We start from the raw sequence: 16,045 nt of genomic DNA on the forward strand, positions 1-16,045 counted from the left end.
CGTAAAACTGACCATCCTACCGATCCTTGACTTCGGCGATGTCATTTACAAAATAGCCTCCAACACTCTACTCAGCAAACTGGATGTAGTCTACCACAGTGCCATCTGTTTTGTCACCAAAGCCCCATATACTACCCACCACTGCGACTCGTATGCTCTCATCGGCTGGCCCTCACTACATATTCGCCCCCAAACCCACTGGCTCCAGGTCATCTATTAAGTCTTTGCTAGGTAAAGCCCCACCTTATCTCAGCTTACTGGTCACCATAGCAACACCCACCGGTAGCATGCGCCCCAGCAGTTATATTTAACTGGTCATCCCCAAAGCCAACACTTCCTTTGGCTGCCTTTCCTTCCAGTTTTCTCTTGCTAATGACTGGAACGAATTGCAAAAATCACTGAAGCTGGAGTCTTATCTCCCTCTCTAACTTTAAGCATCAGATGTCAGAGCAGCTTACCGATCACTGTACCTGTACACAGCCAATCTGTAAATAGCACACCCAACTACCTCATCCCCTTAATATTACTTACCATCTTGGTCTTTTGCACCCCTGTATCTCTACTTGCACATCATCATCTGTACATCTATCACTCCAGTGTTAATGCTAAATTGTAATTATTTTGCCTCTATGGCAAATTTATTGCCTTACCTCCCTACTCTTCTTCATTTGCACACACTGTACAAAGATTTCTTCTATTGTGTTATTGACTGTACGTTTGTTTATGTGTAACTCTGTGTTGTTGTTTTTGTCACACTGCTTTGCTTTATCTTGGCCAGGTCGCCGTTGTAAATGAGAACCTGTTCTTAACTTGCCTACCTGGTTAAATAAAGGTGAAATATATATATATTTTTAATAATGAAAGTGAGATGAGCTCTCATTTTTATGTCTCTGTGTCCAGAATAAAGGAAGTTGGAGATATCCAGTCATTGCGCTAACGCTAGTTAGCGTTGGCTCTTGAAGCTACCTCTAACTTCCTTCCTACTGGACACCCATATACATGGATGAACTTCTCCCTCTCTGTCACGGTTGCCATGGTTGCCTTTAGTTTGAAGATGTAATTCGGAGACAGGTGTTTATACAACTGCCTTCTCTGTGTTCTCTTTTCGACTACCTCGGCATATTTGCAATTAAACGCAAACATTTTCTCCATCTCTGATTCCACTGGGAATTCCACTGATTTCAAAACTCTGTAATCCAGAAAGGGGAGAGAATTAGCAATACTTTTGCAGTACTTCGTGATATCGTTCAAAAAAGCTGCTTTAGAAAGATTACCTATACATACTGAGCAGTTTATGTTGTTGACAGAAGCCTGCTACATGGCAGACCAGTTCGAACTCATCTCCCGGCATGTCCAGCCCAATCATGGCTAGCGGGAAGGTTCCTGTCTTTTTTCGTGGCTTAACCAACTAGGCTAGTAATTGAACCATTTTATTCTTATTTGCAGATGGCGTACACGGTTGATTGCATTTCTGGCAAAAAAAAAAGCATTTTGATAAAAAAATAAATGTTAACATTCAAATGCCTCTCCTGTGAAGTAGTGACGTGCAACTTATGTGTAGTTTCCTGAAACTAGCCACATATGGAAACAATGTCAAGGCACAACCTTTTGTCATTAGTCACGCTTCCCAAACAAACAACCGTTGCCCGAAACTATGACAGCAACTCCGGACAATTTTAAGCAAACATCTGATAAGGTTGGTTCCTTGTTCAAGAGTACGTAGTGATAAGAACCCGAGGATAGAAGGCCAGTTCATGACTTCAAGCAAAGGTGTCTGACATCAAACAGGAAGGGACGCTAAAATGGGCACCTCAATGATTCAGCAAATCGGCTTCATTCTGGGTGTATTGGGCCAGTTTTTAGTATCTGCTGCTACAGCCATGGATATGTGGGGTTTACAGGACCGGTCCTTCTCAGTCGTAACAAGTGTTTACACTTACTCTGGACTCTGGAAATCATGTGTAGAAAACTCATCTGGAATGACCGAATGCAGGCCTTATTTTACCATACTAGGGCTGCCAAGTAAGGTTTGCTTTATTGACTTGTAAGAAGTTAAACATGATGTTTCTTTGATATACATTTAGCAAATATAAATGTCAATGGATGGTCATTACTGTTAACTTGATCTCGATCGACCTTTGTATGTCGAGTGCCTCTCAAGGGTGTGAATCTAGATAAGATATGGTTTTTGTTTCTATTAGTTGATATAAGTGGTGTAAAACAAACTTTTTTTCTTTCACTTGACTGGAAACTTACATTACATTTTTACATTTTAGTCCGTACTGGTCCCCCGTGGGAATCGAACCCACAACCCTGGCGTTGCAAACACCATGCTCTACTAACTGAGCCACACTTAAAATTATTTTGAGCATGTCTAATCTAGTTTCTTCAGCAACGTTTAATCTTTAAAAGTGCGTGTTAAAGCCGGGAAGTGATATTATCTTCCATATAGTTTAGACAGTGGGTCATTTTAATGTGAGTGTAGGGCCATGATCAATAAAAGTTAATGTTGTTTTTGTCTCAGAAGTTTTATTGATTTAAACATGTTTCATAGAGCAGTTAAATCTTTAAATAATTTGTCAAATTAAATTAAAGAACAGGAAGTGAGATTATCTTCCAGGCACAAAATATAGTTAAATGGCCCATGAAAATAGGAGTAGTATAGGGCCCTAATCAATAAAACATTTTTGTAATTTGGATGTACATTTGAAAATGAATGTAGTTTTAGTTTTTTTAATGTTGGAACATTATGATCTAAATTAAATACCACAGTACTTTGGTAGATACGTATGATACACACAATCACAGGTCATTACTTAAGTTTCAAAGTAAGACTTTTATCTGACGTCTGGTTTTGTTTGACCCGTAGTTATGCTCCAAGCTGTGCGGGCACTGATGATAGTGGGGATAGTTCTGGGAGCCATCGGCTGTCTGATCGCCATCTTTGCCCTCAAGTGTCTGAAGATGGGAAATATGGAGGACAACGTCAAGGCTACCATGACACTGACCTCTGGGGTGATGTTTCTGCTTGCAGGTGAGGTGATGCTTTTTGTCAAAGTTTTGGTGATGTTCCTGCTCGCAGGTGAATCCTTTCTTGACACCACACTCCAAAAAGCAAATCTTGCAGGCTCTGGTTTTGTTTCGTCTTGATTATTGTCCAGTTGTGTGGTCGAGTGCTACAAGGAATGACCTAGACTGCAGCTGGCCCAGAACAGAGCAGCACATCTTGCTCTTCATTTTATTCAGAGGGCTAATATAAACATTATGCATGCCAGTCTTTCTTAGCTAAGAGTTGAGGAGAGTGACTGCATTACTTTTTATAAGAAACATTATGTTGAAATTTCTAAATTGTTTGCATAGCCCACATGCAAATTGCAATTACACACACACTTACCCCCACCAGTCATGCCACTAGGGGTCTTTTCACAGTCCCCAAATCCAAAACAAAGTCAAGAAAGCATACAGTGTTATATAGAGCCATTATTTTATGGAACACCCTTCGATCTTATATTGCTCAAATGAACAGCAAACCTGGTTTAAAAAAAAAATGAAGCAACACCTGATAGCACAACGCCTCTCCCCTATTTGAAGTTTGTGTGTATTGTGGTTAACCGTGGGGTGTTGGGTTGAGCGTGCAGAGATGGGCACAGAGACAAGGAGGTTCCAGTCAGAAAACACAACTTTATTAGGCAACAGAAATAAACATAACACCAAAATAACGTGCCTCCTTTGTTCCCCTCTGTAGGTTCACTCCTTGCCTCTCTCTTTGTCCACCTCACGGTGTGCCATGGTGCTCCCTTTATGTGGCCTGCATGGCTGGTTGGCACTCTCCACTAATTACCACTACTTGGTGCCATCAGTATCGGGGTGCCCAGCCCGTGTACTCCCAGCAGAGGGAGCCAACATCGCGGCATTTACCTCCCCTCTATCACCAACCCCCGGGATAGACCTCCCGGGATACCAAACACCCCCCCGACCTGTGGATGTCAGAGAAAGACAATCACAGTAACGACAGGAACAAGCGGGTGACGTGGTAATTCGTGTCCTTACCTCTTGCCATCCACACGAGGGGGGCATGGTCAATGATCAGGGTGAACTTCCTTCCGAGGAGGTAATACTTCACGGCGAGGCACTCCTTCTCGACAAACGAGTACTTCTTCTCCCTCGGGAGGAGCTTCCTGCTGATATTCATGATGGGGTGCTCCTTGCCTTCCTGCTCTTGGGAAAAGACGGCCCCTACCCCTGTGTCAGGCACGTCTCAATGGACCAGGAGTTTTTTTGAGAATCCCTGGGTGATGAGTACCGGGTGGGATAATGGCGTGTCCTTCAGCGCTGCCTCTGTGTCCTCTGTCCATCGCACCGTCTGGAGTAGGCGTGCCTTTGTTATGTCTGTGAGGGGAGAAGCTATTGTGGCAAAGTTAAGTACAAATCTACTGTAGTAGCCTGCTAACCCCAGGAACGACTTCACCTGCCACTTTGTTCGGGGGACCGGCCATTCCCGAATGGCAGCGTTTTTTTCTTCTTCTTGGGGCTTCACATTTCCCCGCCCGATTCAATAGCCCAGGTGCTCCACCTTGGCGTAGCCCAGCTTGCACTTGTGGGGGTTTGTGGTAGGCCCCGACTCCCTTAGCGCATCCACCACCGCCTGTAACCTACAGAGATGGGACTCCCAACTGTCACTGTGCACAATTATATCATCCAAATAAATCACAGCGTTCTCATGGTGTGTCACGTCTTGACCATAGAAAGCTTTTATTTTCTATGGTAGAGTAGGTCAGGGCGTGACTGGGGGGTTAGTCTAGTTTATTATTTCTATGTGGGGTTCTAGGTTTGTTTTTCTATGTTGGTGATTGTGTATGATTCCCAATTAGAGGCAGCTGGTAATCGTTGTCTCTAATTGGGGATCATACTTAAGTAGCTTGTTTTCCACTTGTGGGTTATGGGATATTGTTTATGTTTAGTTGCCTGTTAGCACTTCATTGTCGTCACGGTTCGTTTATTCTTCATTGTTTTGTATTTTGTTAAGTTTCACTTTCTAATAAATGATGTGGAACGCTATTCACGCTGCGCCTTGGTCCGATCATTCCAACGAACGTGACATGGTGTGGGCGCAGGACGCGGTCTATGAGTTGCTGGAAGGTTGTTGGGGCCCCGTGGAGCCCAAATGGAAGAAACCGGTAGTGGTATAGGTCCTGGGTGTTTTGGTCAGGAATTCCTCCAAGCTCTGGGGGTTCTGCAGGCTCTCCGCCGCCTTCATCTCATAGGGGAGGGCCCGAAGATACCGATCCAGGACGACCTTATCGATTATCGGGAGGGCCAGTACATCGGTCAGTAGCCAGCCCTTGGTAAGGCACACCAGGCCGCTCATCTGAGCGTGGGGAGAGATAGTGGAGTCAAAGGCCCAGTTGTGGACCAATCCATAACAGCTCAGGATCTCGTGTTTGAGTCCCTCATAATTTGCTTCCTGGTCGGCGTTCAAGTCGAAGTAGGCCTTCTGGGCCTTCCCGGCGAGGTAGGGTGCTAAAAAGCTGGCCTGCTTGGGCCTTCCTTCCCTCTGCACCGTCATCTCGAAGGTGCACAAATACTTCTCCACATCATCTTCCTCCATTAGCTTGACCAGGAACTGATTTAGGCTAGACTCCTGAGCCATACCACCCTTCAACTGGGCTGCCTCCACTACCAGTCAGAGGTTTTGTTGGCGCACCTCCTCCAGCGCTTGCTCCTGGCGAGCTTGTTGCGTCTGCTGGCTGAGGATAAACTGAACCACCTTTTCCTCCATGGTAATCTCCGTACGCTCGACCCCACGGCACCCAAAACTACTGTAATGCCCGCATTCTCCACCATATGTGGTAAACCGTGGGGTGTTGGGTTGAGCGTGCAGAGATTGACACAGAGGTAGGGAAGTTCTAGTCAGAAAACACGACTTTACAAAAATAAACATAACACCAAAATAACTTATGGTTGGCTCAGTCCTTCTCATGTTCAGCTCCGTGCCTCTGGGAGCTTCGTTCCCGTCTGTAGGGTCACACCTTGCCTCTCTCTTTGTCCTCCTCGCGGTGTGCCGCAGTGCTTCAGTTATGTGGCCTGGACAGCTGGTGGGCACTCCTCTAATTACCTCGGGGCGCCCAGCCCGTGTACTCCCAGCAGAGTTTAGCCAATGTCACGGCACGTACCTCCCCTCTATCACCAACCACCAGGGTAGACCTCCCGGGATACCACAGTATGTATTGATATGTAGGCTACATATGCCTTTTTTAAATGGATGTAGTTCTGTCCTTGAGCTATTCTTGTCTATGAATGTAATGTTTTATGTGGACCGTAGGAAGAGTAGTTGCTGCTTTTGCAACAGCTAATCGAGATCTTAATAAAATACCATGTTATGGATTGTATTGGTTTGATATTGATGTTCATAACTGTCAAGCCAAATCATTCTGATTTAATTTTGGGTTTAAGTAAAAGAAAAATGTCTGTGATCTGAAAGTGACAATTGACAAATTTTCTTCTTCTCCCTAACCAAAATGTAAATCTAATTTTCCTCCTTCTAGGTGTCTGTGGCATTGCTGGAGTGTCTGTCTTTGCCAACCTAATCGTGTCCAGCTTCCGGTTCACCACCTATGCAGACAGTGGCTATGGAGGAGTGCTAGGAGGACTTGGAGGATCTCTCACTCCCAGGTACATTAACTGTAACATGAGAACGATTCACTTCTCCCAAATGGCACCCTATCCTTTTGAGTCTGGTCAAAAGTAGTACACTATGTAGGGAATAGTGTCATTTAGGAGGCTGCTTTGGTGTATAAACTGGAATCAATCATAATGTCAAGATGGCAATTTGCCAAGTTGTAATTTTGAATGTGTCAGTGTATCACTTCTGTTTTTCAGGTACACCTTTGGCACCGCCCTCTTTGTGGGGTGGATAGGCGGGGCTGTGTTGGTCGTAGGAGGAGTTATGATGTGTATTGCCTGCAGAGGGATGATTCCATCAGAGGAGAAGCGACAAGGGTAAATTCCATTTTTATCCACCAGAAAATGTGAATTCTAAGCTAGAACCATGCTCTTCATCCTCTTTCTTACTCACAAATATTAATAATAATTCTACATTTATTTGAATAATTTCGTTTTCTTTCTGTCCTCAGTTATGGGATGGCCTACAAAGCTGCGTCCCAACACACAACAGTGTACAAGGATGACGCGAAACCCAGACTCGCCTATGACGAGTCTTTCAGAGCCCAGAGTATGAATGGAAGACACTCCAACCAGCAATATGTGTGAAGAATATAATATGATGTACTAGTTAGAGGTTCTCTGAAACTAAACAATACTATTTTGATATTTCAATCTTGTGCAGCTCTAAGGGGCTTAGAAGATTGCATAGAGGGTTGCTATGAAGGAAAACCTTTTTCAGGTTTGATTAGTTATTTTTGTACTTGGATCTCTCTTATATTTTGGGCTCCCGAGTGGCGCAGTGGTCTAAGGCACAGTGGTCTGAGTGCTAGAGGTGTCATTGGGAGTCCCATAGAGCAGCGCACAATTGGCCCAGCGTCGTCCAGGTTAGGGTTTGGCCGGGGTAGGTCATCATTGTAAATAAGAATTTGTTCTTAACAGACTTGCCTAGTCAACATAAAAATATTCTGTGTTTTGGGATTTGTTATTCTGCATTTAAGGGGACAATATTGTAATTTTCTAATGCGTATTAAAAGTAAACAGAATTTCAAAACACTATACTTGTCTTTTTATACTCTTATGCAGCATTAAATATACATAAATGCTGATAAACAACACATTTTCTCATGTTAATGATTTATATAATAGAAATAAGAAATATGTTATTAATGTATGAATGCATTTGCATAAAATAACCCACAACAGTAACTCTGGAACCGTACAAGCTAGAAACACCAAACCAACTTTCACATGTGCATGCTACTCTAATTTCAAATTCTTTAAACCTTTTAACTATACATTTTGCATAAATTAGCATCATATAATTAACCAACAGTAATTCTTGAACAGTTCAAGCTAGAGACACCAAACTAAATTTTACATGTTCAGGTTATCCTAGCTTTAAATTCTAAATAATTTTTTATCGACTATAACTATATACATTTTGCATAATATAACTCACCAACAGTAACTCTTAAACCGTTAAAGCTAGATACACCAAACCAACTTTCATATGTTCAGGCTATGATAACTTTTCATCTACCTACGTTTTCAACCATAATCAGTCACCATTACTATAGCGTATTTCAAAACCATATATACTTTAAAACAAGCTAGCAAACACACCACATTTTCTTCAGGAAATGTACTTTTCAGTGATCACTGTTAGCCTAAAGAGTTTTCTTTTACAAGCTCTTCGCTACACCCGCAATAACATCTGCTAAACACGTGTATGTAACCAAATAAAATTTGATTTGAGTTTATTTATTAAAACTACAGCTAGCTATCAGTAGGTATACATAAAAACCTATTCTACATAGTTCTTTAACTACCACAAAAATACTTTTAAAAAGCTGTCATTACCACATGATCCACCATAATATTCCTCTCCCCAAATAATAGCCTAAAACTGTATAATCATTATTCAACTAAAATCAAACTTAATTTACACTGTATGTTTTACAAAAGTACATTGTGCATCTTTTTATCTGAACCCACAGCATGAATGATTCAGAGTTGCTTTTCTTTCCTAAGAGTGTTGTCCACATGATCCTGCCTTTTATTCCCATCTTCTGACAGAAGATTGCTTTGTCCTTTGTCTTTCTTCTTTGTTTTTACACGCAACAACTGTAGTTCAGACAATTTTGTGATGTAACTGCCCCACAATCCAAAATAGTAAGGTTGAAATAGTAGTTTAAGTAATCAGACCAATTATTTCAATAAATGTAACCCTTTAGACCTCAATAGAATAGAACAAATGACAATTACAAGTTAACTTAGTTTTAAAGAGCACAACCTCTTCTTTAATATGACACCACATTCATGTCAATTGGAATAACACAAATTTTGTCTTCCCTTCTGTAGAGACACTATCAAAAAAACAAGAAAAAAAATAGAGTATTTCAAGTGTAGTAAATTTGACTAAATTACTCACTCAAAATGTACCAAGTATAATATATTATACTTACAAAATGTATTTACATATTGATATTTTTAATTATGTAAAATGTGACCAGAGGACAATATTAATTTTAAATCCCACACAAAGTAGGCTATTTGATTGACAACGATTCTTACTTCTGTAACAATGTAAAAATTCCCCCACACAATGTAAGCATTTATGATGGCAATGTTGAGCCTCCCCCAAAACACATGCTTCCACCATTTTCTGCCTGTGCGTCCAACATTGTAATAGCTCCTCAGTTGGTCAAGATGGTCAACCCCGCCCATTTTCTTGTTGTAATCCATTACACAAGCTCTAGAACAGATATAAGTTCCTGCCACTTACAAAACAACAACTCCAAAACCCCTGCCAATGTCACTTTAGGCCCACGCTGTGTGATACTTTCCTTCGGCTCCCTCCTTTCACTCTACTGCCTCCTCTCCCTCTGCTTCTTCCTCTCCCTTTTCCTCTACATGTTTCTCCATGTTCATCCCCCTCCACTCTCCTCTCCCTCCTCTTTCTCCACTCTCTTCTCGCTCCACTCCTCCCTCCACATCTCTATACCTCCAATCATCTCTAACTCCTCTTCCTCCCTGCCTTTTGCTGCTGAGCCCTGACTCTCCACATCACTTCCCTCACTTTCACTGACCTAGAAGAACAGAGTAACAGAGGGAGAGGGAGAAGAGCAACAAATAGGATACAATTGTGGTATGGAACATAATATCTCACTCTCCCTCTCACACTTTCTCTATCTTAATCTCTTTCCCCTTACAAAAAAATATTGCAGTTCTGAAACTGCAGTAAAAGTGCAGTAACTGCAGTTGACTGTGGTATTTTGGATGCAGTAATGCTGAATAACTGCAAAATTACTGTAGTAAAAAAAACATTGTTATTTTGGATGCAGTATTTGTAGTATACTACAGTTATACTGCACTCTAACTGCAGTTATACTAAGGGTATTTTCTCAACCATACACATACTCTCTACCTAATAATCATCTCTTACAGTTACACACCTCCCCTTCCACTCACTCTCTCTCTCTTTCTCTCTCTCTCGCCTCCAATCAACTCTCGCTTTCTTGCCTGACAGACTACATTTTACATTTTAGTCATTTAGCAGACGCTCTTATCCAGAGCGACTTACAGTAGTGAATGCATACTACAGAGTTTGCCAATGTTAGCTGATTAGTTATGGGACAGTTTCCAAATTAATTGCATCGGTAGAAACAGGACAAAACAAGCAATCTGTTAGCTGGCTATGTAAACAAATATCCAACTCAATATCATATGAGCTCCACTGCACCGCCATCTACCCTAACACGACAGCTAAGCTGTCAAATAATAGGAAAACAAGGCAATGTATGGCCTATGACTATCTGCAGCTCTCTCGCTCGCTCGTTCTCTCGTTCGTTCTCTCGCTCGTTTCCTCTCGCTCGCTCGTTCGTTCTCTCGCTCATTTGCGCTTGCTCGCTCTCTCGTTCGTTCTCTCGCTCATTCGCTTTCTCTCTCTCTCTCTCGCTCGCTCTCTTGTTCGTTCTCTCGCTCTCTCTTTCACTCGCTCTCTCGTTTGTTCTCTCACTTGTTCGTTCGTTCGCTCTCTCTCTCGCTCGTTTGCTCTCTCTCGCTCGCTCATTCATTCTCTTGCTCATTCGCTCTTTCTCGCTCACTCTCTCGTTCGTTCTCTCGCCTGCGCTCTCATTTGTTCATTCTCTCTCTCTCGTTCGTTCATTCTCTCTCTCGTTTCTTCTCTCTCGCTCTCGTTCATTCTCTCTCTCTCTCTCGTTCGTTCTCTCTCTCTCGTTCGTTCTTTCTCTCTCGTTCGTTCTTTCTCTCTCGTTCACTCTCTCTCTTGGAGACTCAGGACTCAGCAGAGGAAGGCAGGAAGGAAGAGGAGTTACAGATGTTAGGAGGATAGAGATGTGGAACAGAAGGGAGAGTTGAGGAGGGTGGACGGAGAGGAACATGCAAAGGGGGAGGACACCTGAGAGGGTAGGCTACGTTTCCATGGAGTGCGTTGTTTCAGTATGATATGTTGGATAAAGGAATAAAAACAGACACTAATGTCAAGTTCAATAGCCTTGTTCATGCATTGTACAAATCCCTACACGAGGAGTCCAGGGAACAGTCCAGCTAGTCGATTACCTAGACTCCGTAACATCATCCTTTTCAATAGAAAGTGCAAACATAATGGCACAACATTAAGTTCTTAACAGTCAAGTCATAACAATTGAAAAAGCATGACATTTTCTTTTTACTTCAGTTGTCATCTTCCTCTTGTTAAAAATGTTGTAAACAGAGGACAAGCTAACGCAGTCTCTTGCTTACAGAGTAAGCCTGTCCGGTGGCTTGCACAGCCGACCCACCCGTGAGTAAGTAATGGCTCTGACAGGGGTAGGATTAGGCCACGAGATGGAGAGCTTGGTGGGGTAGAAGCCTCACCTTCAGTTGGCTCATGTCTCAATTCTGTGCCCCTTACCCTTAGGCCTGGACTGTGATCCAGCTCATCTAGTTGAGTGTATGTTGTGTTCTGGTTTGTCTGCTCTGCTACGCGCAGATCCACCCTATTGCGACAATAGAGGGAGCCACCAACATCCACCAGGTAAGAACATGGTACAATTCTCTGTAGGCACGTGCCCAGCCTCCAAAGTCCTGTGTGGTCTCCAGGTAGCGGTTTCATCCTTATCATTTCACCCACCTCCAGCTCTGGTAGGTCTCGAGCAGTCCGGTCGTAGAAGCTCGCTAAGGCGAGCTGCTTTCTGTGACGCAGTTTGTCCGTGACGCCAACCATGACACAGGGCTCAAGTAGCTTGTTAGCTACGGGGATGGTAGTCTTCAGACGTCTGGACAGAAGGCGTTGTGCTGAACTGCTGTCCATGTTTTCGGTGGGTGTGTTCTGTAAGATCGCTTCCATGGGTCGTTGCTGTCACGCAAGGCCCTGCTTAACAGGTTTTTTGCAATCTTGACAGCTGACTCTGCCTTGCCATTTGCTTTTGGGTGTCTTGGAGAGGAGGTCACGTGGTCAAACTCCCATTCTGAGGCGAAACGCTTGAACTGTGCAGTGAATTGTGGGCCATTGTCCGTGATTACCTTGTCAGGCTGACCTTGCCTTGCAAACTGCGCCTTGCAGTGCTTTATGACCGTCTCTGCAGACAAGTCAGGGAGCAGTTAAATTTCCCAAAAGCCAGAGTAGTGATCAACAATGAGAAGATAGTCCTTTTGTCTGTGGCTGAATAAGTCCATGCTGACGATTTGCCAGGCCCTTGTGGACAGTCCGTGTGACATCATGGTTTCCTTTTGCTGTTCATGAGTGTACTCGTTGTCGTGGTACAGCTGCTGACAAAGTCTTTAATTTCTGCTTGCATGTTTGGCCAGTATAATGTTTTACGAGCCTGGCGGTAGCATGCGTCACCTCCAACGTGACTGGAGGGTATGCGGGTAATCATCTCTGGACATAGTGATTTGGGAATAATGACCTTCTGGCCTCTGAACAAGATGCCATTTTGCACGCTGATCTCATCTCGAAAGGTCCAGTATTCTCTCACTGTGAAAGGTGTCTCCTCTTTTAGGTATGGCCAACCTGCGAGAGCCATGGACTTCAGTGACTGTAGGTGTTCATCCTTGTCAGTGTGTTGGCTGATCTGGGCTAGTCGGTGATCTGTGACGTTTAAGTAGTCTGCCTAATTGATCTGTTGAACATCTTGTTGTTCCTGCTGTAGCGAACAGATGGCCTGCCGCTGATAGGCAGTGCCTCTGCCTGTACATTGTGCTGTTGCCCTGCTCAGTGTGTCGCTGATGTACATCTCTGGTCCTGGCTTGTAAATGACCTTCAGGCTGTAGTTTTGCAGAGTCAGGAGCATGCTTTGAAGCCTCTTGGGTGAGTTAAGGAGAGGTTTACTGAATATGGCAATGAGTGGTTTGTGGTCAGTTTCAGCGGTGACCAGCTCTCGATCATATAAGTAGTGATGGAAGCGCTGGCAGGAGAAGATGATGCTGAGGCACTCTTTCTCAATTTGTACATAGTTTTGTTCGGTGGGGGTGAGAGCTCTCGAGGCAAACGCAACGGGCTGGCCTTCCTGCATATGGCAGCATCCAAGTCCCCTTTGGCTGGAGTCGCTCTGGATTGTGACAGGCTTCGTGATGTCGTAGTAGCGCAACACTGGCATGGATGAAGCCAGAGATTTCATCTCCTGCACTGTGGCCTCGTGCTTGGGTAGCCAGTGCCATGGTGTTTTTTGTCCAGCAACCGGCGCAGAGGCTCACAGACTGCTGATAGGTGTGGCATGAACTTTGCAAGATAGTTTGCAAAGCCGATGAGACGCTGTACTCCTTTTGCATCAGACGGGTTTGGCATGTCGAGGATCGCTCTGACCTTGTCTGGGTCCGGCTTCAGGCCTTTTGCCGAGAGAATGTGGCCATGGAAGTGGATGTCTTTCACCTTGAACTGCAGCTTCTTCAGGCCAAGACGAAGATCGGCAGTGCTCCATCAGTGCCAGGAGCTTCACATCGTGGTCGCGTTCTTCTTCTTCGTCTGTGGCACCACAGCCTACGATCAGGACATCATCGGCGATGGGTTCAATGTCCTTGAGCCCAGCCAGTAACTCGTGCTGTTTGCGTTGGTATACCTCAGGCGCCACTGAGACACCAAACGGGAGCTTGAGCCAGCGTTTCCAACCCCAGGGGGTCCAGAAGGTAGTCATGAAGCTGCTTTCTTCGTCCAGCTTGCATTGAAGGAATGCATCTCGGGCATCCATCAAGGTCAAAATCCTGGCCTTGGTTAGCTTGTAGAGGACATCCTCTAGTGTCAGCATGATGTAGCGGGATCGTTTCAGTGCTTGGTTCAGATGCTTTGGGTCGATGCAGACCTTCAGCTTCTCAATTTTTTTCACTATGACCATATTGCTGATCCAGTCAGTTGGTTCAGTCACAGATTTCATGTGGCCATTGGCCTCATACTTGTCCAGCTGGGCCTTCACAGCCACTTTCATTGCAATGGGCACATTGCGAGGAGCACACTGGACTGGAGTGATGCTCTCATCCACTTCAAAGTGTACCTCCCCAGGCACTGATTCAACGGGCCTGATGAATACATCATCATATATGCTGAGTAGTTGTTCTTTGGACAGGGGTCCATGCTGGACATACTCCACAATGTGCAGGTCATTTGGTACAGTGAACTGCATCAGTCCTAGGCGTTCGCATGTAGAGCCTGAGAGGAGAGGATGTTGACTGGTTTTCACAATCTCAAACTCCAGCTTGTGTTTGCATCCCCGAATAACACATTCGGTCTCAAAGGTGCCCATAGAGCTCATTAGCTCTCCTGAGTACAGATTTAGTCTAGTATCGCTGGGCAATAGATGTGTGTCAGGTGCCAGATTGACTTTGTCTTTGTAGCTCATTACGTTGCATGTAGCACCGGAATCCAGTTGACATTGTTGTTGCTTGTTGTGTAATCGTAGTGTCACAAACCATTTCTTCCCTCTTGAGTGTACAGCCCAATGGATTCATGCATGTAAATGTCACTTTCACTGTTCAGCTCTGAACATTGAGTGACATCATCAACACAGTGAATCTTGCCACTCACCCTTCTTTTGAAACACACTTTTGCAAAGTGATTATTAGTTCCACAACCTCTGCGCGGTTTTCCGTTGGCAGGGCAGTGCTCTTTGCCACGTGTGTGTGTATACCCACAGTATTTACATGCTATGGGGCTCTCTGTGTTCACCATTCGTGGTTAATTACTCTGCCTAGATTGGTTTTGTCTGAATGTCAGCGTGAACAGTATCAATGTCAGAGCGTGGGGTTTCGATTTCCATTGCTCACATTCATTTGTCAGTGACTTCAGCAGTGCGGCACATTTCAATGGCAGTTACAGATTGCATAGAGGAGTGGGGTTGCTTTAATAGTGTTATGCCCAGGCGTAAACCCTGATTGGTTTACATTCAAAATACATTTATCTGGGAAAAAAAGGAGCAAAGTTGTACATATGTCAAGGATTCTAGAATCTTAGCTAGACAAGGAAGCTTTGAAAAGGGGTGATAATTATTAAGATCACTACTATCCCCGCCCCTATGGAGTGGTAGCACAAGAGCTGATTTCCATACTTTTGGAATACTGTAATTCCTGATAATATTTAATAAAAAATGTTGGTTATTGAGCCAGCAATGATGGGCGCTGCACACTTAAGCAGCCCGGGATCCAAGTGGTTACCCCCTGTGGATTTATTGTTGTCTATTGCTAGCAAAGCATCCAGGACTCTTTTTTTGGAAATAGCCTCAAAGTAAAGCTTTGACTATAATTTCTGATCATTCAGCAAGTTTCCCCTATCAGCATTCAGCCTAATATCATTGTGAATAGGCTTAGAAGTTCTTTCAAAGAGAGCCCGCTGAAATAAAATGGTGATTAAATGCATCAATGATTACATTTTTTTCCGTAATGAGGCCAGTGTCTAAATTCATTTGTTTTGGCAGAGAGGAGGAAGTAGATCTCTTTAGGAATTTGACAGTTTTCCAAAATGATACACAATGATGCCTCAGTTGCTTAAAAGCTTGCCAGTCCGGGCCTAAGCCTCTGTTCCTGGCCTTGGCCCAAGCATCATCTCTTTTATGAATGACTTCTAATAATTGTGTAATGTACCAGGCATTCATGTACCAGGTTGAACTAGGTAACTCCTTGAGTTCACAAAGGTTAGCCGAGGGAGGACGGAAGGACCTCTATAACAGTTATGGATACATTTTTCACCAGACAAAGGCTTAAAGACAGTAGCTCACATTTTTGGGCAAGGGAAATGGATTTCAGTAAAGAGACAAAGAAAATATTTTTTAATAAGAATGGCCACTCCACTACCTCTACCTGTCTGTCAGCTCTGAACACATTATAACCCTTAATATGTATATCAGAGTCCAGAATGTCCCAGAGATACAAGTTTCAGTCAGTTCCAGCATGC

General features: G+C 43.8%; 1 protein-coding gene across 1 annotated transcript; it reads left to right on the forward strand.

Annotated features, from left to right (window-relative positions):
- Positions 1-1,691: 1,691 nt before the first annotated feature.
- On the forward strand, positions 1,692-7,714 carry LOC106583934 (claudin-18). The gene is made up of 5 exons (XM_014168623.3): positions 1,692-2,022; positions 2,870-3,034; positions 6,546-6,672; positions 6,880-6,999; positions 7,134-7,714. Exons 1-5 carry the CDS (start codon positions 1,803-1,805, stop codon positions 7,267-7,269), a joined length of 768 nt encoding a protein of 255 aa, XP_014024098.1. The 5' UTR covers positions 1,692-1,802; the 3' UTR covers positions 7,270-7,714.
- The last annotated feature ends 8,331 nt before the right edge of the window (positions 7,715-16,045 follow it).

The sequence above is a fragment of the Salmo salar genome, chromosome 23 (assembly GCF_965601325.2).
Source record: "Salmo salar chromosome 23, fSalSal1, whole genome shotgun sequence".
In the NCBI taxonomy this organism is placed as follows: Eukaryota; Metazoa; Chordata; class Actinopteri; order Salmoniformes; family Salmonidae; genus Salmo; species Salmo salar.